The sequence below is a fragment of the Xyrauchen texanus genome, chromosome 3, assembly GCF_025860055.1.
Source record: "Xyrauchen texanus isolate HMW12.3.18 chromosome 3, RBS_HiC_50CHRs, whole genome shotgun sequence".
In the NCBI taxonomy this organism is placed as follows: Eukaryota; Metazoa; Chordata; class Actinopteri; order Cypriniformes; family Catostomidae; genus Xyrauchen; species Xyrauchen texanus.
The window spans coordinates 5,679,079-5,702,074 of record NC_068278.1 but is presented as its reverse complement, the minus strand read 5'-3'; the positions used below and the strand labels follow the sequence as shown (position 1 = coordinate 5,702,074).

At 37.5% G+C, this 22,996-nt stretch overlaps 1 protein-coding gene across 2 annotated transcripts; it reads right to left on the bottom strand.

Annotated features, from left to right (window-relative positions):
- Nucleotides 1–2,166: 2,166 nt before the first annotated feature.
- On the bottom strand, nucleotides 2,167–21,865 carry rsrc2 (arginine/serine-rich coiled-coil 2). Of its 2 annotated transcripts, none has more exons than XM_052109627.1 (10): nucleotides 21,737–21,865; nucleotides 16,614–16,764; nucleotides 13,038–13,078; nucleotides 8,415–8,590; nucleotides 6,311–6,469; nucleotides 6,091–6,207; nucleotides 3,927–4,003; nucleotides 3,557–3,810; nucleotides 3,179–3,268; nucleotides 2,167–3,055 (listed from the first exon to the last, which is right to left on the bottom strand). In XM_052109627.1, the coding sequence occupies exons 1-10, from the start codon at nucleotides 21,740–21,742 to the stop codon at nucleotides 2,867–2,869; spliced, it is 1,260 nt and encodes a 419-aa protein (XP_051965587.1). In that variant the 5' UTR covers nucleotides 21,743–21,865; the 3' UTR covers nucleotides 2,167–2,866. The 2 variants fall into 2 exon arrangements, with proteins under 2 accessions (XP_051965587.1, XP_051965580.1); XM_052109620.1 differs by having other exon boundaries at nucleotides 2,168–3,055; nucleotides 3,557–3,813.
- Between the last annotated feature and the right edge of the window lie 1,131 nt (nucleotides 21,866–22,996).

Genomic DNA, 22,996 nt, shown 5'->3' with positions numbered 1-22,996 from the left:
TGTAGTAAGCTGCTATTGGACAAATTTACTACAGTTTAAATTTTAACAGTATGGCTACAGTAATCAATTATTGGAGAAAACTAATATATATATATATATATATATATATATATATATATATATATATATATATATATATATATATATATGTATGTATATTCACATTTCAAAGGTTGTAGTAAGCTGCTATAGGACATATTTACTACAGATGAAATGATTACAGTATCCCATATAGGCTTTTGAACACTTGATCTCTCACGATCAATATACATCAGCACTGCACTTTATTAATCTTATTATCTCACTGGACTGTCATAAATTATATTCTCTTTACAATACAACCTACTGTTTATACACTTTATATACTTTTTTCATTGTATGTGAATTCTACATTTTATATTATTATTGTGTTGTGTAATTATGTGCACATTAGATATGTAAATTTTGTTGTGTAAATATGTTGTTTATTGTAAATTGATATATGTCTTCACTGTCATGACTGCTACGTTGCTCAGAACTGCACACAAGATTTTCACCCACTGTTGCACTTGTGAATATGGTCGTGTGACAATAAAGTGATTTGATTTTGATATGATATACAGTAATCAATTGATTTAGAAAAGAAAAATCATAAAAATTCAACAAAATGTTATTTTCACATTCCAAAGGTTGCAGTAAGCTGATTTGGGACAGACGGACTTACTATAGATACAATTAATATAGTATGCCTTATGATATGAGTACAGTAATAATTTATTTTATAGGAATACAGTATAATAATTTAATCTGTTTTATGTTAGTCTGTCAAAAAGCAGCTTACTACAACCTTTGGAATGTGAAAATAACATTGTTTCATTTTTATTATTTTATTTCTAAAATAATTGATACTGTGTCATAAGGCATACTGTAATAATTTCATCTGTAGTAAGTCAGTCTATCTAATAGCAGCTTACTACAACCTTTACATTACAAAATAACATTTTGATTTATTTGATTTAGATTTGTTTTATTATAAAATAATCGATTACTGTACTCATATCATAAGGCATACTGTTGCCAGTCAGTCTGTCCAATAGCAGCTAACTACAACCTTTAGAATGTGAAAATGCTTTCTTCAGTTTTTATGTATAACTTACAGGTCAACGGAATGAACGATTGGATACCACCCATGTTTTAGCGCAGTAGGTGGAATTTGCATACGGCCCTGTTGACCAGCGCCGAACATGGCTGCAGGTCCGGATGGCTGCTTGCCTGTGCTGGGCAACCTCCACCCCCCAATCCCCTCCCTTATTGCAAGTCTTGTTCATGTTGTAGAGTGTACTGATTATGTGCTAATGTTAATGAGGTGTTTTTTTTCCTGTTCCCACACTGTACTTCTTAAGGAGCATAGTCTGGGGGCTGCCTTTTTTGTCCTCTCCTCTCCACATGTCATGCTGTATTTCTTTCTAATTCCCTGTCTTCCTGTCCTGTCTACCCCCTTGTCATATGTTTGTATGGACAGGTCGAAGGTCATATGTATGTTTGTATGGACAGGTCGATGGCCAATTTCACTGGTTTACTATGTGACAATAAAGGACTACTACTACTTACAAGCATAATTCTCTAGCTAGCCACACTAAGCGTTGACCGTTTTAAGTGCAATGACTTCAGTACGTATAGAATTGATATATATCCTTTATCCCAATTGTACTAGTTTTAGTAAGATTACCGCCTGCAGAGAGCACAGGTAAGAGAAACTGAATATCCAACGAATATCGAACCTAAAACTAACTTTACATTTATCTTGTACTTACACTGACACCTAGCGGCATTAATGCAGCATCTTTAAAATAAAGTTTTCATTTTCAGATGCCATTGTAGAAATGTAGTATTCTGTCAGCCATTATTAATTTAATCAATGAGTGAAAGGACGGTTACTGAGATTAAGTATTCAGCTGGTCATGTGATTGAAAAATGGCAGCCCCCATGTGTGGACCCTCTCCATGTAGAATAAAACAGCTTTAATAAGGTTACTGATATGACTGATCAGTATTTTCTTTCAAAATTACAATTCATATAATTGAGAGTTCTAATTAAAAATGACTGAATGCACCTTTAGGAATTGGATAGTGCATTATTAAATTGTATTTTTTATTTATTGGATTACAAATGCAACTCATTCATATATTACCTAATAATTAAACTTAACATCACACTGAAATATAAATAAGTGTATTTGTTTTAATAACCAACACACCAACATCTGCCTCCTTACCTAACTAAATGTAAAAAAAAAAAAGTGGCACAGCTTACCCCTTTAGCTTGGCCTTTGTACTACATTGCTTAATTGTAGCCTGAATGACAAAAATAACATTTACAACCCTTGGACATTTTTATCAGGAATCTTCAGCTTCAATTAGAATTTTATCTTGAATGTCAAATTTTCATTTCACAGGATTCTGTAAGTATCAAGATACACAGATCTTTTGGGTGAATTTGTTACTCTGCCTGAATACTTGGTATTATACCAACAATGTTGGTGCATAATAGTTTGTCATTAGCACTTGCTATATCTGTAATATCATAACATCAGACTGCGAAAGAATACAACTGTAAACAGACGGTTTTAATACAAAATACAATCACATTCCCAACCATAAATCCCACAGAAAGCTTGGCAATATCAAACACAGTTTTTAGAGACCAAGCAACAATACACGCTTGAGCGATCAACTGTATTTACATATGAATTCTTCCTAGATTGAACTGGATGCTAAATAAATGACTTCTGATGAAAGCAATACCCATGCAAGCTAATGCGGCAGCATTCTCTACAAACCAGCTTTAGGGCCGTCAAACCAATGAGATTTTACAGAATACAGAATGTTCAGATGGCATCCATGCCCCTTGAGGAAAAAGAGGAGGAAAAGCCGAGGCCCATCCCCCTCTGTGTGTGTGTCTGCGAGCGTGCCATCTCATACTGCACATCCAGGTTGCGGAACATCTCCTCCTGATGCTGCAAGGTCCTAAGACCTTCTTCATTAACTGCTCCTGATGAACTACCTTCTTCTTCACCCTACAGCGAACACAAGCATCAATCAGAAATATATCGTTTTGATATTACAAATAAGAGATTCCTACATTTCACACTTGTTCAATAAATTTAGAAGTGACAATACTTCACACAACAGACACTTACTTTAATGCCCATCAGTTTGCGAAATTTAACATTTTGGTCCTTATTTCCAAAATTAAGCTTCTCCCAAAGCTCAGCTGTCTGTGACTTGTCCTACAACATAAACATGGATATGACTTAAGACTGTGCAGATGTCAAAACTACCAACAATTACGTATCAGGTCAATAATAAAATTAAAATAATGAATAGTCCCTTTTTTGTTAATATGTATCTTTAAAAGTGTGTTCAATAGCATATTAGTTTTCACAGTGATAAAGAAATTGGGATCGAGAATCATCAAAATGTCCTGCTATTAGCATGAACAACTGACATTTTGGTTTAATGACAACCCTAAAAGATTGCAATACACTTTAAAATTACAGCAGCTTGCTAGTCCTCACCCCTTCTTTCTTCCCCTGCCACAACATTTTCCTTTTCTTCTCCTGCTCGGCAAACTTCATTGGGTTGACTGCTGAGGGATTGTAGTAGCCTGGCACAGCAATGCCAGTCTCTGCTAGCGTTTTGGCCTGAAGCGCTGCCATCTGAGCAGCCATAGCAAACTGCGGTGTGACCTGTGTGCCAGAGGCAAGCAGTGCAGCAACGTTCAGGGCTGGACTGGCTGCGGCGGTGACTGTATCACACATCAGTGGAGCTGCTACTGTTGAGAAACAACCAACAAACATTATACAGATTCAGAGCTAAAGGCTGCTGTAGTGGATCACACATGAAGTGATTCCGCACATAGGCAGATGACTAGAGGTGGTTACTTGCCTGCTGCTTTATCTTGTTGCTGTTTTTCCAGCAAGTCTTTTTCCTTTTGTTCTTGAAGCTTCTTTGCTCTCTCCAACCTTAGAGTGTAAAGAGAACATGTTTACCAAACACGGAAGACTAGAAAGCAATTTAGTACTGCTTATTTGAACTCAAGTACAGCTTCAGGTGTTGAAATGGTAAGCATATCCTCTTAAAGGAATACTTCACCCAAAAATGAAAATTCTCATAATTTACTAACCCTCATGCCAGCCCAGATGTGTATGATTTACTTTCTTCTATGGAACACAAATATTTTTTTTAGAAGAATATCTCAGCTCGGCAAGTATAATACAAGTGAATGGAGTCCAACACTTTCATGCTCTAAAAAACACATAAAAGGCAACATCAAATGTATCCATGAGACTGCAGTGGTTTAATCCATGTCTTCTGAAGCGATTAATTTAAGTTTGGGTGAGAACAGACCAACTTTCATTACTGTACATCTTGCTATTGTAGTCTCTAGACTTGATTATGATTTTCATCTTGATTACACTTCCTAGTGTAGGTGCTTTACAGGTGGTTTACAGTGAAAACAGTTACATGTTCTGCCCCAAAACTGAATGAATAGCTTCAGAAGACATGGCTTAATCCACTGGAGTCTTATTGATTACTTTTATGCTGCCTTTATGTGCTTTTTGCACCATTCACTTGAATTGTGTGGACCTACAGAGCTGATTTATTGGTTTAAAAATCTTTGCATTGTGTTCTGCAGAAGAAGGTCATACACACCAGGGATGGCATGTGGGTGAGTAAATGAGAATTTTTACTTTTGGTTGAGCCATTACTTCAAGTATTTTAAATCTTGTTCTGTTATCCTAACATGACATATAGATGACATGCGAGTTGTACAACAGGATATAAGATTCAACCATCTATGAAATGCAGGAAACATTCACCTAAAAATGAGAATTCAGAAACTACATGGACTAGAAAGAAGTCTTCTCTTTGTCTAAGAGTTTTTCACATGGAAAATATTGATTACATGTTTCAATTTATATGGTTAGAGATCAATCAATTTTTAATGTATACAATTTGTGGTTTAATCGGTTATCTTTTTTTGTTCATCAAACATACCAATAAATGGTGCCATCTGGTAGGTCTGTGAAGAATAGCGGCAAAAAATGGTATTTCCACACGTTCAAATGGAAACAGCAGTGTTTAAAAGGCAACTTAATTTTATTGTGGTCACCATATGCAGCCTGAGTTTTTAACAAGAATTTGGCAAAAATACGGGTGTGATATTAACAGACACTGTGCCATTTACTTTGTTTTCTGCATTAATTATTCACAATCACAACTCTTAAAACAGTGCAATATCGCAGTAATAAAATGCAGCGTTTTGAAATTTGTGGGGGGAGAAAATAACTATTGACCAAAAAAAATTGCATTTTACTGGTGGACTGGCTGCAGATGTGTTGCTTATAGTAAAAACATGGTAGAAATAGTGGTCCGTCAGTAAATATTTAGCTGGCTGAGAAAAACAGTGATTGTTCTGTTATTATGATAAACCACCTTAAACACAGGGGTTCTTAAAGTGATAGGGCATGTATTGCATGGTGGCCACATAAAACTGCCTTAGAACCAATGAAGTTTGTGCAAATGTAATTTTCCTTATAATTAAGACGTTGTAATGTGCATGCCAGATTCAAATAGGTGTAGAGTTTCTGTGACCAAACACTTAAATACTTTGTTCCACACACACTGCTATCGTAAGGCTTCAGAAGACTTGAATTATAGTACTAGTGATCAACCAATATGGGTTTCCAGCAAGCAGGGTGGCCGATACAGCAATACAATGCTGATATATCACACAATTTAATATAGTATAACAAACATAAAATTGGTCATCAGATTTTAGTAATTTATTTGCACATGAAGAAACTGATAATATATTAGGAAGAAGGATATAACATTACACACAGTGGTCCAGCAACCATGGATAGCATGTGCGCATTAGTAATCGCATTGTCTCACAAAGGCAGAATCAAACCCATTGTACATATAGTGCATAGTGAATATGATATTTACTCATAGCGCAAATGAAGCGCTTTTACTTTAAGGTTTCACTAGTTTGTTCAACAGTTAATGGAGACTGCCAAGGAGATTTTACATTGTACCACTTTACCTTCTGGCCAAAGCTTCCTGGGCATCCATGGCTGTGTTCCTGCCCCTGAAGGTCACAGGGCTAACTGACCCACTTCGACTCTTCTTCTTCACTTTGTCCATCCTCTTCTTCTTTTCCCTAAGTAACGTTGGGTCATTGTACAGTTTAAGGACAAATCACCATTTTCAGTAGCACACAAAGTAATAGATCACAAACACAACTAAAAAAGTAAAAAGCCCACCTGCTCTTGCTGCGGCTCTTGCTGCAATGTCTGTGTTTGCTTCTTTTGATTGAGTTTGATCGAGATCTGGCCCGTCTCTTCTTCTCATGACTCCTAGATCTCCTGTCACCGCTGCGTGAGCGAGATCTTCTTTTGTCCCGGTTTCGACTATGATGTCGTCTTGAGTAAAACAGTTCATATCCAGGTCAACTTTAAATCATACTATATTCACTTTTGAATACATGGTTGTAGGGCTGAATATTGTGGACAAGAAAACAAATACAAATCTAAATGGGATTTGTATTTGATTGCGGTTTAAACTGCGATAGGATTATTAACATTTTAAAAAAACCTAGTAAGTGTTTTCTTTACAACAAATTAAAGTAAAAAAGAAATGCTGTTCACACTTGAGTCCTCTTAAAAAGAACCAGACTATGAACCAGTCTCAATCCGCTCCCTAGTTCATTTAGGATTGATTCAATCAGCTCCCTACAATCTATTTTGGCATTGAGACATAAATAAAATTATATAAATACATAAAAATACAGTAAAACATAGAAGGAAAAAAAAAAAAACAGATTCACATCATTTTCACATTGCATCAGTTCACTCTGTACCTGTTTTTGTCCACTCTGTGAGAGGGTCTCAGCCTACCTTTCATCATTTGGGATTTTGGAACCAATAAGTTTTTATTAAAGATGGGGTATGTGATTTTCTTTTTTGACCATTTTTTCAAAATAACTTGAAATCCTATTCCTAACCCACTTACTGGCTGTAAATTAGAAGCACTGAAATGAAAATTAAGCAATTTAATCATCTGTGGAACGGGCAGGACTCGAAAAACTCCAGCCAATCATTTTCAAGACCATCTAGAATCATTGGACAGAAAATGTGTCAATCAAACGGTCGTACCATGCCCCCCTCCCCCACCACCCTGGCTGCGTGTCCCGTTCAGTGTGCATACTCAAAGCTCGTGACCCAGTAACAGGAAGCGATTGTATTTATGTATGGAGAATAGAGCTTTTATAGTGCTAGTGGGGTTGTTCCACATTTCTATGAATCCTGTTTTGAATAGAAGACCGCTGTACAGACGCCAGGGCTGGCTATGTTCTTTTTTTTTACAGTTATGAGAAAATCAGCTCTACACCTTTCAAGAGTGGTATGCTGAACCCCTCCTCCTGCTGTGTCAACAATTTGCTCTGAAAAATTGTCTGACAGGTGAATGCACTGTTTGACTAGTGAGTCTAGAACACTGCTAGAACACTGCGCATCTGAGTTTTCGCTCGTGCATGATTGCGCGTCCATGTTTTTCGAATGGGTGGACTCAGGGCCAGCGTTGGAGGAGAGAAGGTAGGACCTTAGAGTTGTGTATTTTCAAAATCTGCCGGCCGTTTTGCAAATCACATACCCCACCTTTAAGTTAAAATATGATGAAAGTGTATATTTTTGTATTTTAATAAATACTTTTTCTGTTAAAGCATAATTGTCTGTTAAGCTGCTTTGAAATTATGTGTTGTGAATAGTGCTATACAAATAAAAATGATGACTATATTTTGGCAGAACACTCTAGACATTTGTTTGTAGTGGAGTTGACAATGGCCTTTTAAAGCAGAGAAATGCTCTCATCCATTCTTCTGTCCACAAAAACCCAGTGTTATGAGATAGTAAATTTTTGCAGCAACCACAATTAATCGTTCAGCCCTATACAGTAGCATAGTGAATCCATCTATATTAAAAGGTTTCCATTTCATGAGGAATCAAATGTTACTTGATCTTTTGAGGTAATAGAGCTTGATGTGCTATGAAAACATACTTCAGAACTTAAACCTTCCTTTGCAGTCCAAAATAGCATTTAATAAAATTAACCTGAATTTCCTCAACTGTGTGACATCACAAGGATGAATGCACTAAAGACTTGAAATGACACATGAGTCAAACTACTTTTTTAACAAATTTGGGTGCTTTAAGCTTTAAAGCATGTTAGTATCAACAGACATAGTATGAAAATCAGTGATTGCAAGAAGGCCAGAGGGTAGAAAATTGGCATGAAAAACTAAAATATGACTGAGAAAAAAGGTAATTTAGTTTTAAAATTAATAAAATTGAGAAATGTAAAAATTTTCACCTTTCCCTTGAGCGTGATCTTGAGATGCTTCTTGTCCTGATGGACTTTCTCTCTTTACGGCGGTGTCCCTCCTCCATGCCTTCAGACAGCCTATCACGGCCTTTATCTGACGAATCCAGCTGCTCCTCCAATCCACTTCGACATTTCAGAGCTTTCTCCGAGTCCTTCTTCCGTGCCTGTTTTAAGAAGAATTGGTCTCTTTCAGGAAAATAGTGCAACAAAGAGAGTTAGTAAGTTGGTTTGAGGACAAACTTGCCAATTCATTTTGACAAGAAAAACACTAATTTTTCAGAATAAATTAGCCCTATCCCAACTTCCATCATCCAACAAGTGCAACGTGTACAGTTTCATTTAACACTGATCAGAGTATTTATCCAGCACATTTACTCCCAATTCACAGAGAAGTCCTGGAGTGAAAAATACCTCTGTCTACTAGAGGGCAAAATTATGTTCACAAGCACACTACTGTTTAATTATGAGAACCCTACAAAGATCCCTTTTATTTAATTGGCACTCCAATTTTGATTGTTTTTTTGCATATACTATTTTACTTTTTATATCAACATGAAAGTCAGCATGAAATGCAATTAAATCGGTGCACAGTATTCAAAAAGGGTAAACGTTTGTATTTGTAATCTTTGATCAAAATGTAAAAACTTGCTACGCCTCTGATACGGCTTTTTAATTCGACTGACATTATATTTTAATATTTAGAATCGGTTTAGTTATTCTTTTTTTTCCATTTTTGGTTTTCAGCCCATTATGTCCAGAGTTTTCATTAATTTAGACAGTACAGGCATTCACCAGACTTGAGCACTAGAGTCACAGATGCATTTATGACCAAGGAGGTTTGGCCTATATGTGTGGCTGCGTAAACAGAAAACTAATGATACATCCATTATAGATTTCCAAATAAAGAATAACAATGTCTAATGGAGTGTTTCCCAACTTTTTTTCTGCCATGGCACACTTTTTACGACTATAAAATTCTACGGCACTCCCACTATCCCACATAGGCTAACCATCGTCAATATGTTTCCTTTTCAAGAACTTGTCCATGTTTTCTGTCTATCTTTGTAGCACGTTTACTTGTAATGTTTCAAATTCGGCAATGCAAAAAAAAAAAAAAACAAGTCGATTACTTGTGTTAGACTTTCTCATCGTCCGTCATTTTGACGGACAGGGTCGTAAAAATTCCATCATAATCTATTATTACCAATCATTTTAATTTTCATATTTTAATGATAATAAGACATTTAATACCTTTTATTTTTGTTCACATTTTCAATCATGAACTCACAGGATGAGCATATAGCAGATTATGCATTTATTTATTTATTTTTGAAGAGAACAGATGAACAACAGAGACACCATGAGCAGATGAGTGTTTTTCCCCCCGCAGTGACAGCGGAGGCCACTAAAACACGACACATGAACAACGCAATATTACAAAAAACAAATACGATTAAAATATGAACAAAACACGTAAAAAATTAACAGAACAAAACTAAATCGACAACTCAAACCTTCCTCCTGGACCGCATCGACTTAAACTGTGTGTCGTGTGCGTAATCAAACGCATCAAGGGAGACTGATGCTGAGGTAATTGTCATTAGATTTTGCATCTTTGCCTCGGACAGGCGACTTCTCATGTCAGTTTCAATTTGGTTCTGGAGGCTGAACCTATGGTGTATAACCTTGAAAACAGGAGTATTTCTTCAAAAACAAAATATGTTTCTGTTAATTTATAGTATTCTGATGTGAGTACTTGGTGTGTTTCCTTTGTGCTGGCACGTATCTTTGCAGATGTGGTGTGCCTCAGTAAAATACAGGAGGCATTTCCTACAAAGATACTTTTATTCAGTTATTATATGAATGGTGTCTTATTCTAATGAGCTGAATGTATGATATCTTTGCAGCTGGTGTTTTCTTTCATTAGTCAAATGATAATGTGTATGAGCAAACAAGCCCGCCTCATTGTGAGAAAATGTAGGACAAAGATAAAAAGTATGTGATGAGGACATGGCTGTTTACACAGATGTTTCTAGGAGTTGATGTACTCTGTCCATGAACTGTAATATGAGGTCAAGATATGAGAGGCTACCAAAGATATACATTTCTTTTTAATAGAGAGGCGAGGATATACGTTTCTTTTTAATAGATGGGCGAGGGATCTCCCACCAATATTCAATTAACAATGGCGAGGGAAAGAAACAAGGCAGTGACCTTGTTAGTCAGAGATAGTGGGTAACAAGATAACAAAAAGGTATATAACTGAGAACTTCGGATAATGAGTCAGAACGGACAGCTGACCGGTCTCATGTTTGTTGGTGTTCAATAAACTACAACTTTGGCATCTACATCTTGGAGAGATTCATCACGATTTTCCACGACAAACCCTGCGTCAAGCGCCATATCGACCTCCACATGAAAAGAGTTGCAGAAAGCATCACAGGGGAGCGATTTTCGAGTTAGCCACGTAAAAAAGCAGGAGGTGTGCACAATAAAAACTTAAAACATGTATTTGGAAGAGAAAAAAAAGCTTGCACTTGCTTTGATAGCATAAAGTAATAAAAGGACTCATTTATGTTTAGGTCTAAGCATTTTCTTGGTGAATTTAAATTAGTTCAATAACTGGGGTCTCTGATATGTGTAAACGATAAGGTAATATTTAATTCAAAGAAATTATGAGACATTCAATGTCTCTTCACAAATTTGGACAGTTTTAAAATATTTCTTGGTGAAGCAAAAAGGTGCGTGTGAAAAACACTTTGGTGAAAAGTCACTTCATATATTTCAATGTATTCTGCAGCGCTGACGTGAGTCATGTGAAGAACCCTTAACACGTATAAATATCACTCACATTTGCACATTAATCATTGCTCCTCACAATCACAAAAGTGAGCGATTATGGTTTCAAAATTGTGAATTTCTCAGAAAGGTAAAGAGTTTGGATCCCTCAAACTATAATTGGTTTTTTCATGCATTTATTACTTTGCGGAATTTGATCATTTTCCATGGCACACCTGACAATCTTTCACGACACACTAATGTGCCACGGCACAGTGGTTGAGAAACACTGGTCTAATGCAACATATTGACTTGCAAACGCACACACAAGCAGATGGTATGTAAACCGTAGAATAATAGATTTGAATATCATGTAAAGTTAACATTTGTTGCACACATTTTGTGTGCAGGGACATTCATGTTTAAATCGAGTAGGGTCTTCACGATCTATTAATAGTGTATAAAGGCATTTTTACATGGGATGTTGTAATCGCGAATTCCCTATACATTTTAGGATAGGAAGAGAGGCAGCAGCTCTGTTCACGGAAACACCGGTCCGTGCAATATAAAAATGATTTGACACTGACAAATCACACGTGACTGTAATAAACAAGCATTTAACTAACTGGTTAGTTCCCTTCAGAACAGTCTGAAATCCCTCCCTATTCCTTTTATTCGGTGGCATTCACTATAAAAAGAATGAATGGACCAGTGAGTGTTTTCGTTCACAGCCACGTCAGCCCACCATTCATATTTATTTAAGCGAAGTTCTAATTGTGGGTAAACTGTTTTATGGAGAAATAAAAAATTTTATGGAGATATAAAAAGCAAAATAAACAATATATTGTAATTAAGGAAGAATGCAACAACAAGGAACCTACTTCGGTCAAATGGACGCAAACACTTATGAATGACGACACAGAAACCCAAACTCGTCAGGATCCATCCATTTACCCACTTATCCTACGGTTCGCAGGGAGTGAAATTGTCGGCATGAACTTTTACTTTCAAAGTGCACTTTTTTCCTTGAATCTCGTTTTGTGTAATCTGAGATGGCATCTGTATATCATTGGGCATTAATAAAGTAATAATCTATTCTTAATTTCTGTAATCGTTGCATCAACATTTCTTTTTCAGATCGATGCATCAAGATCAGAATTTTCACAACAGAATCAAGTACTGCTCAACATTTTTTGTCTTCTAATTGAATATACTGGTTCACTCGACAGCACGTCACACTACGGAAGTAAAATGGATTGCAAATGACATTTGATGCTGACTTCAGCCCAAATAAATGCATTTAAAAAATGTAATTTCAATTTGTCCTAATGTGTATGCATTCACATAGTGGGGAATGTTCATTCACTGTTTCAATAGCAAATCAGAACTGGTGAATACAAAAATGGGCAATAACTGGTGTTGTGTGACAGATACAGGTCTGTTTGTAGGCAAATATGTTTGAATGTCTGATAGTTACCTGTCCAGGAAGTAGGCATATTATTTTGCTATCTGTCAGCAGCGTCTTCTGTTCAGAGTGTCTCTTCGTGCATTAGCACGCTGAGTATAATTTATTGTAGAAATGTTATCATGTGATCTAAATAAAGGATGTTACAAAAGCTCCCAAATAGACATTAATAAAATCTAAGATCACATTACATGTGCTTAGGTGTGATTATCTCATTAACTCTTCATCTCAGTCTGGCATTTCATCCTTTTCTATATAAGCTTCATACTTACCCAGATCTAAAATTAGAAATGCCAGCTATAAAACTACTGCTGATGTGACCAATTTAATTTAGATCTACATTAATTAAATGGACTAAAATTAGTTACCTCTTTGCTTCTGCTCCGGCTTCGTCTGTGCCTCTTGACTCCTAAAAGTGGAGGAATTGAAAATGTGTAACTGAAAATACAAATGAATTAATATCTGAAGGATTTGAAGAGGTAACTTTTTAAAGACCCCATGAAATGGTTCAACAAACAATTCTATCCCGTGTTACATATTTCCTATTGAAACAGGAAATTCGGGTTAAACATGTTGAAGGGTCCTTTTTTAAATAGCCAATACTCTTTAGTTTCACACACCAGCCTGCCAAAACAGCTTGTAGCATGGACAAAAGCAATAAAGACTGTGTCTCCTTCGCAGAGTGGCAGAAGGTGTGGGGGCGTTCCTTTGTTGTATGCTGATGGGCACGAGGACAAAAGATTGGTTCCTGCCAGTGCTAGCTCTATCCCCTTGCTTCCAGTAATTTGTGGGGGCTTGTTTGACTATTACTTTGATGCTTTAAAAAAATATATTTTCTTTCCTTTCAATAATTTAATTTCTTTGTTAATTTGAATGTTGCCTTTTTTCATTTTGCCCACCAAGAGCCAAGTGTGTAACAAGATATTTTCCACTAAAAATAGCAGTGAGTGCATCACCAGCCTTTGCGTGAGTTTGTGTCAACAGAGCAGCACCATTAAATAACATGCTGGTGCTGTGCATTCTATACATTTACTTATTAAACACAGCCTTTTGTGATTCACAGAGCTATTGCACATCTTCAAGTGGGTTTAAATAAAATGCACAAGTCATATGAACTGCTTTAATGGTGTTTTTATAGTTTTTTTATGCCATTTTTGAGCTTGACGGTAACGAACATGACTAACACACAGTATCGGATTTGGATCGGCTTGTCAGACAAATACCCGATGCGTCTACAAGTTTCAGTATCGGAGCCGATACCGATCCAGGTATTGGATCGGTGCATCTCTACTTTTACATTTAGTCACTTAGCAGACATGGCTTACTACAGCATTAGATCTGAGGCAGGTGGTATTTATAATTGAGGGGGAGGGGAATTTCTCATTCTAGAAAGCGATAATTATTTTATCGGACAAAAGGTATGCATGAAGTGTACATCACCTCCACACATAGAAATACATGAGCGCAGTATCCCTACAACTAACAGACTTTCTAATAAGAGCCATTCCTTGTAAAGACCTGCACCCTTACTGACTGAAGACCCTCAGATGCCCTTGATGACAAAACTGGAACATGTTACATTATTTTACTAGCTGACACTGCCAAAGTGGCTCATGACACTGTGAAATTCACCAGCCAAATAGAAAATTTACCCACATTTGCCGCTTGTTAATTACGGACCCTGTCGACAATATTGGTAAATGCAAAACCATGGATATGGAAAGTTGGCAGATATATTAAACAGTAGCCCAGGGTGTGAAATTTGCCCTCGCCACCAGCCAAATTCGACTCGGATGAATCCAGCTCCTCATTCGCAAGCTCCTCATCCAAATGTAGGTATTTCACGAGTGGGTAAGTTTGCTCATCTACCCACAACAGTGGTGGGCAAACTGTAAGACATCTCGGAGTAACACATGACAAAAATGCTGTTAAACAAGAAACACAATTTATTATATTTTTAAAAACACTGACATATAAAAAGCTGTCAATGCCCATGTCTGATGTGCTGTTTGTTTAGAGACATGCAGCGGGAGCCTGTCTCATGGAACTTTTACCCTTTCTTTTTGGTTAAATTTGTTTGAAAAACTGTTTGCAAGAATAGTATCGTCTTTGAGAATGAATGCTGTAAATTACATCAGACCATCTCAGGAGGTGCTCGAAATTTAGTTCACTTTATTTCCACGGAGCAGTTCACGCTTATGCATTGTGAATGCAACTCTGCAGGTTCACTCAAATATACCTTTGTATTAAAGAAACAAAGACAAAAGTGATTCATTCGTAAATGAATACAAGACCATGTTGACTTTCAACCAAACATTTAGTTCTATTTTAGTTTCTTTAGGCAGCATTAACTTTTTTAACTGCATTATTTTGGCAAAAAAAGGAAATTTATTAGGCTTATACCCAATATGAAAACTGGTGTTTACTATTCATTTAAGTACAGATTACGTTAAGTAACAATTAATTATTATTCATTTCAATCATTATAATTATCTTAGTTCTTAATTTTTAGGTTATTAATAATTTCCCACTTGTTGTCGTAGAAGAACACTTGAGTGATGCAAAAAATCTGGGGCGTTGGAGACGTTAAATGTCTGGATTACACTTCGTTATTTTAACTATTTTTTTCCGTTTCTGTGCAATTTCAATTTAGAAATGTTTCAATAAATAAGGGATCATGTACAGTCAGCCGGTTGTTTTCTCACAATAAACCCTGACAGGGTGATCAGAACTTAGTCTTGTTTGACCCTGAAAGGGTTTATTTTGCAATAACAACCGACTGAATGTACATTTTCCTGCTTATTACATGAGTACTAACCAAATAAATAAATAAATAAACATATAATATTGATTTCCATTGAAATTATGTCATTTGAGAAGAAATCGCTGAATAGCTGAACTCAACCTCAGGTTTGCGTCTGTTGGCGAGTTTTGCAGGTGTTTTTGTTTCGAAAATCCCTCTCTGTCTGGCTCCTCATTATTCAGGCTATTACAAGACTACTTGCCAAATAAACAAATAAATGGACATGAAACATTGATTTGAGTTGAAAACATTTTATTACCTTACTTGAAGAGATAGCACGTTGATCAAAAAACAAGAGAGACGGCTTGCAAGGATCCGGACAAGCGGTCTGATTCATGGAGCTGTGGTGATTACTGAGCAATAACAGACCACTAGATGGCGCCATTGACTAAACAGAATAGAGTATTTCAGGCCGCCTTGTAGTTCATAAATTACATTTTTAAAACAAAATCAATAAAGCAAAAATATTCAACGACTCTCGGCAGGGGGGGGTTGAAGATATAATCGAATATCACAATCTTTTTTTAAGGCGATTATTGATTCAAGATTTTTTACATATCACCCAGCCCTAGTGACATCACTTAATTTTTTACATTTCGTTAATACAGTAAATTGTCTGATTTTAGACATTTTTGATTATTTCTGTGTGAAAGTAATGATGTCTATTTTTACAGCCAATGTGTATCGCCAGATGGCCCATTACAACTTCTGCTGCAAGGCACTCTGAAGTTGGCATGTACTGACCAATGACAATCTCGGAAAGATGGGATCTGTTGTGTTATGAAATCAAAAAAACATGGAGGAAAAAGTTTGACTTCCAAGTTTTGACTTTGAGCATTTCAATGTTAAGACAACTGGATCATTGTTGAAAAGTTATATTTTAGATTTCCATCTCTCATAACCACAGGTTTGATGCTCTTTTTTGAACCGCCTCTTCTCTCTGTGGTACACGCCTTCCAAACAGACCTTACACATTCCCATGCATTAAAAATACTATGTCAGAGGTTTCCCTAGTGTGATGGCATCCTAAATTTGACCATGCATTGACCAGGCCCTCTAGGCTGCGTTGTGTACTTGAGTAAAGTATGATCTTGGCCTAAAGTGAAGTATGTCAATATAGAGATTTGAAAGAATTGTTTACCTGACTTTCGTTTTCGGTCCCCCGAGCGTGATCTGGAGCGTGAATGTTTCGAGTTCCTGGATGTTTTAGTAATTTCCGGCCCCACTCTTCGACGATCTTCATCGGTCTGTGATTTTCCAGACAGACAGTCATTGAAATCGGCATCATTTGCCTGATTAGAGACAAATCACAATATCAAGACTGGCTGTTTTGCTTTCATTTTGAGAATAGTAATCCACCCATTGCTAATATAACAATTCCCAAGATTTTGTACAGATTACAGGCCATGGTGAAGTTAGCTTGTGTACTAACAACCACAGGTTATATTACTAGTTAGAGTAATAGTTCACCTAAGAATTAAAATTCTCTCATCATTTACTTACCCTTATGTCATCTCAAACTTGTATAACTTACGCTCTTCTGTGAAACACAACGAAAATATTAAAATGGATATGATGTCAGTTTGTCCATACAATGTTTGACATGTTTGTCAACAATAGATCTTTAGTGGAAAAAGGATTTATATTTTGGTCCGTTCTCACCCCAAATCAATTGTATCGCTTCAGAAGACATGGATTAAAACACTGGAGTCTTGTGGATTACCTTTATGCTGCCTTTGTCCTTTTTTTGTCACCATACACTTGCATCATTTAAAAAAACTGACATCATACAGTGAGGAAAATAAGTATTTGAACACCCTGCAATTTTGCAAGTTCTCCCACTTGGAAATCATGGAGGGGTCTGACATTGTCATCGTAGGTGCATGTCCACTGTGAGAGACATAATCTAAAAAAAAAAATCCAGAAATCACAATATATGATTTTTTAACTATTTATTTGTATGATACAGCTGCAAATAAGTATTTGAACACCTGTCTATCAGCTAGAATTCTGACCCTCAAAGACCTGTTAGTCTGCCTTTAAAATGTCCACCTCCACTCCATTTATTATCCTAAATTAGATGCACGTGTTTGAGGTCGTTAGTTGCATAAAGACACCTGTCCACCCCATACAATCAGTAAGAATCCAACTACTAACATGGCCAAGACCAAAGAGCTGTCCAAAGACACTAGAGACAAAATTGTACACCTCCACAAGGCTGGAAAGTGCTACGGGAAATTGCCAAGCACCTTGGTGAAAAAAGGTCCACTGTTGGAGCAATAATTAGAAAATGGAAGAAGCTAAACATGACTGTCAATCTCCCTCGGACTGGGGCTCCATGCAAGATCTCACCTCGTGGGGTCTCAATGATCCTAAGAAAGGTGAGAAATCAGCCCAGAACTACACGGGAGGAGCTGGTCAATGACCTGAAAAGAGCTGGGACCACCGTTTCCAAGGTTACTGTTGGTAATACACTAAGACGTCATGGTCTGAAATCATGCATGGCACGGAAGGTTCCCCTGCTTAAACCAGCACATGTCAAGGCCCGTCTTAAGTTTGCCAATGACCATTAGGATGATCCATAGGAGTCATGGGAGAAAGTCATGTGGTCAGATGAGACAAAAATAGAACTTTTTGGTCATAATTCCACAAACCATGTTTGGAGGAAGAAGAATGATGAGTACCATCCCAAGAACACCATCCCTACTGTGAAGCATGGGGGTGGTAGCATCATGCTTTGGGGGTGTTTTTCTGCACATGGGACAGGGCGACTGCACTGTATTAAGGAGAGGATGACCGGGGCCATGTATTGCGAGATTTTGGGGAACAACCTCCTTCCCTCAGTTAGAGCATTGAAGATGGGTCGAGGCTGGGTCTTCCAACATGACAATGACCCGAAGCACACAGCCAGGATAACCAAGGAGTGGCTCTGTAAGAAGCATATCAAGGTTCTGGCGTGGCCTAGCCAGTCTCCAGACCTAAACCCAATAGAGAATCTTTGGCGGGAGCTCAAACTCCGTGTTTCTCAGCGACAGCCCAGAAACCTGACTGATCTAGAGAAGATCTGTGTGGAGGATTGGGCCAAAATCCCTCCTGCAGTGTGTGCAAACCTGGTGAAAAACTACAGGAAACGTTTGACCTCTGTAATTGCAAACAAAGGCTACTGTACCAAATATTAACATTGATTTTCTCAGGTGTTCAAATACTTATTTGCAGCTGTATCATACAAATAAATAGTTAAAAAAATCATACATTGTGATTTCTGGATTTTTTTTTTTGATTATGTCTCTCACAGTGGACATGCACCTACGATGACAATTTCAGACCCCTCCATGATTTCTAAGTGGGAGAACTTGCAAAATAGCAGGGTGTTCAAATACTTATTTTCCTCACTGTATATCCATTAAATTAGCTTTGTTTGTGTTCCGCAGAATAAAGAAAGTCATATGAGTTTGAGACGACATAAGGGAGTGTAAATGATGAGGGAATTATCCTATTTGGGTGAACTGTTTCTGTAACTAATTACCGCCTGTCTATGTTGTTTACCAAAGCATGTGAACGAAGCGGTGTGACAGACTGCTCAATAACCCGCTCCATAACCCGCTCCATGTGTATGCACTCCACTCAGCTGCTCACGCGGACGCTCCGCACAAGTAGGGTGGTGGTGGCGTAGTGGGCTAAAGCACATAACTGTTAATCAGAAGGTTGCTGGTTCGATCCCCACAGCCACCACCATTTTGCGCAAGGCACTTAACTCCAGGTTGCTCCTGGGGGATTGTCCCTCTAATAAGTGCACTGTAAGTCGCTTTGGATAAAAGCATCTGCCAAATGCATAAATGTAAGTAAAAAGCGTTTGCTCAAATCCCACTCCGACATTAAATGTCTCTGTAATAAACTTGGGAACAAACACATAGACAGGGAGTCGCTACAGTGGCCCAAGTAACTGCCTCTTTGCCCTCTGGGCAAACTATAGACTAAAGGGCGACATTTATTAAATTATTAAATGATTAATAATGTACACATCTGAAATTATGTGATTTTTTTACTTTTTGTTCTTTAGTATATCAAATCTCGCTGTTAATTTTGGACTAGTTTAAAACTGCTGTTAGAAAATCGGGTCTACCAGACCTTATCATTTGTAATCAGTAAAATATTTCGCTGTTAGCACGTTAACATATTCAAATAATGCAAAGTCATCAAACCTGTCTCTACAAGTGTTAAAACATGTGTGTTGGCACGGAAACACATTACACACAAATTTGCTCTTCTCAGTTTAAACTGGATTTGAGTGACACAACCAAGGCCGCCGCCGCTGAGCAAATTGATGCCCTACGCAGAGTTCCAGAAGGACGGGGTGCGCGTGAAGCGATCGTCTGTGTTCCGCAACTGCTTTTGGGTCATTGAATAAGGGCAGCCGGTGGACTTTCTGGTGCCCTCCTAGGGTAAGATGGTGCCCTACGCAGAATGCGTGTAAGGAGCGGCGGTACTAGACACCGACCCAGAAAATCACTATCTTTAACTATAAAGTTTGTTCGAGACGTTTATGGCAATAATGAAAATATGGACAGACACCAGGAAAACTATTACAGGTAAAAGTGAAATTCATAATTGTTTTTCAGTTGTCTCCACGGAATGATTATAGATTTGATACATTAATAGGTTTCTGATTGAATACCATCATACTTTGGGTCTGTAAATTTAAATTAGCAATTTATCTTCCTAATAGTGTGCTCAGTTTTAAAGGGTTTATTAATTTATCCAGAAAAGAGCTGTGAATGTTTTTTTATTACTCTTTTTCAGTGTTGTTGCTTTATTAATATTCCCTAAAATGTCAAATGCAATCTAAAGGACTGTGGTTTTTATATAATAATTATTATATTAGTAGACACCATGTACCCCCTTTGTTTTTCTTTGATATTTTATATGCATCAAACTATCATGTCTTGTGCATGCACTCTTTATCTACAGCAAGGTTTAACCATGGATTTAACAAATAAAACATTTGTAATGCATAAAGTTAGATTTTGTCCAATATATATATGAGATGAAATCATGTTTAAATTATTCTTAAACAAAAAATTGTAATATTTAATTCCCAAATTACACTGTAAATATTTTTTTTTTCTAATGTACAATCATTTATAGATGTTTTCTCTGCGCATGAATTCAGCAAGGGAAGTAGAAAATGTTTTCTGCAACCATTAATCTATTCTTTTTTTTTTTACATTTCACTTATCGTTAAGGTGTGAATTTGGCTTTGGGAAAATGACAAGCCGTTATGAGCCACTTTATACCATAGCAGAAATCGAAAGCAACAGGCGGTCGATTAAGTGAGATAATTCCACTATGAAATTCTCTATGCGAGAGTGGAAATCTTTATTCATCAAATGCTTAATTGTACAATGGAGGTATGAAAGTAGAACGTTCCACCTGCAAATTAGGACACACTGATCTGCAAGATCTTACATGTTTAATGTTTTGATGCAGGGATTTTTGTGTTCGCCGGGATTCAAGGAAAAGTGATTTGCCAATATACAGTATTAGTAAGCTTACATATTCAATTGAGGGTGCTCAAACGTTCACGACCCTGTCGAACCGGGCCTGCATTATAGGCAGCTGCACTGCCATGACGGCAAAACAACAAGATACCTTATTTATCTATTAATGTATTATAGAATAGTAGTGTAGCCTACTAGCTCTCCTTTTGCTGCACTACCATCGCGTAACACATCCTCGTGCTGTCTGGCAATGTAACGCATACGATTCCAGAAGGAATATTTTTTAATTCTCACGGTCTCGCCACAGTCCCTTTCGATTTCCTCGTTCTAAACTTTGATTTATACTTTGCAATTATTTGAGTTATAAGATTTGTAACTTCACAAAAACAACGTTAGAGCTCCATAACCTAAGGCCTATTAATTATTTCGCAGATTCAAACCAGCACATTACGAAGCGCATTTTGGGTTAAGCGAGCGGCCTGAGAGAGCGGAGCGGAATCTTCAAAAAGGCGCTCTCCGCTCACATGCTCGGTTGTTAACACAGCTTGGGAATGCATATTAACATCTCAGATCCCAATGGGGTTGACTTTTATTGACCAGCCTCTTAATTCACACTGTTGCTTTATGATTAATTCTTATCTACATTTCCGTGTATATCCGCCATTTTCCGAGTACAGGCTGCAGCTAAAAAAAATGCCTGTTTCGTCGAATTGAAGCTTTCACCATAAATGTAAAACACAGAAAATAATCAAAATAATGTACTTGCCGCCATTTCACCCAAGAAACGAATTATATGTCCGATTAAATCGCTGTAGTTAACTTAGACACTAAATTCATTAACCCTCGTCTCTCATCCGGTTCTTTTTTTCGGTGGAAATATACCCGGATGTTTCTCCTTCTCTGGATATTCGTTGAGACCACTGCGTGCATAGCGCCTCCCATGCGTCTGCTCCCTCCGACTCGGGCGAGAGACACCACATGCTATTTTCAAGTTAATTTTGTTCGATTGCAATCTAAAACAAATTTTACTGAGATATTGCGTACTTTTTTTTTAACATCAGCCCTTTCATTAATATCTGTATGAATCTAATAATAAGTGTTTTAACACCAAACATGAATGTTTAAAAGCAGTCTCCAGACGGGGTTTCAACAGTATTAATTTTTAAGCATAATTTCTCCTGAAGTCCACTGTCATATCCACTGTTTTGAGCGTGTTCAGCTCAAGGGTTGTTGTGACCACACTTGACAGACAGCTGTTCCATCTGTATGCAGACTCCCCTATGACCGTGATGTCATCTGCACTCTTCTGGAGCTTGACAGAGGGGGTCCTTTGCAGTGCAGTCATTTGTGTACAGGGAGATGAGCAGTGGAGGGAGAACATATCCCTGAGGAGCACCAGTGCTAATAGTGAGGGTCCCAGATGTGATTTTCTCCAGTCTCACTCGCTGGTGCCTATCTGTCAGAAAGCTGTTGATCCACCGTCAGATTGTGGTTGGCATGGAGAGCGGGGTCAGTTTGGTTGAGAGAACATCAGGCATGATGGTAATGATGGCTGACTGAACTGAAGTCCATTAATAGAATCCTTGCATAACTCCCAGGTATGTCAAGGTGTTGCAGGATATAATGCAGTCCCAAGTTGACAGCAACATTCACAGACCTGTTTGCTCGGTAAGCAAACTGATAGGGGTCTAGCAGGGGTCCCGTGATGTCTTTTAGGCAGGGACGTACTGGGACTGAAATTCAGCCCGGGACTTTAAGATGAAGAGGCCTTTTACGCGAGTGCCCTTGGTGCACGAGCAGAAGGATTTTTTGCAGTTATTTTAATTCTAATAGTGTTTTTATGGTATAAAGAGAATCAGATTACACTGAAGACCTTCAAGAAATTTTAGGATGACACCTGCCTCTTCAGGTTGTATAAGCAAGTCACCACTGCACTGAACACAACCAGGTCAGCAAAACCTAATCTCGAACACATAAGTCACAGTATAGTTAGTATACTGCTAACTACCAGCATATCATGTGTACA

Excerpts from the sequence above, each read along its gene's own strand:
- rsrc2 (XM_052109620.1), bottom strand. Across the intron at positions 8,591-13,037 it reads GCCGGAGCAGAAGCAAAGAG|GCACGGAAGAAGGACTCGGA; the intron begins GTAACTAATTTT and ends TTCTTAAAACAG. Across the intron at positions 3,056-3,178 it reads GCAAACTGATGGGCATTAAA|GGTGAAGAAGAAGGTAGTTC; the intron begins GTAAGTGTCTGT and ends TGTTCGCTGTAG.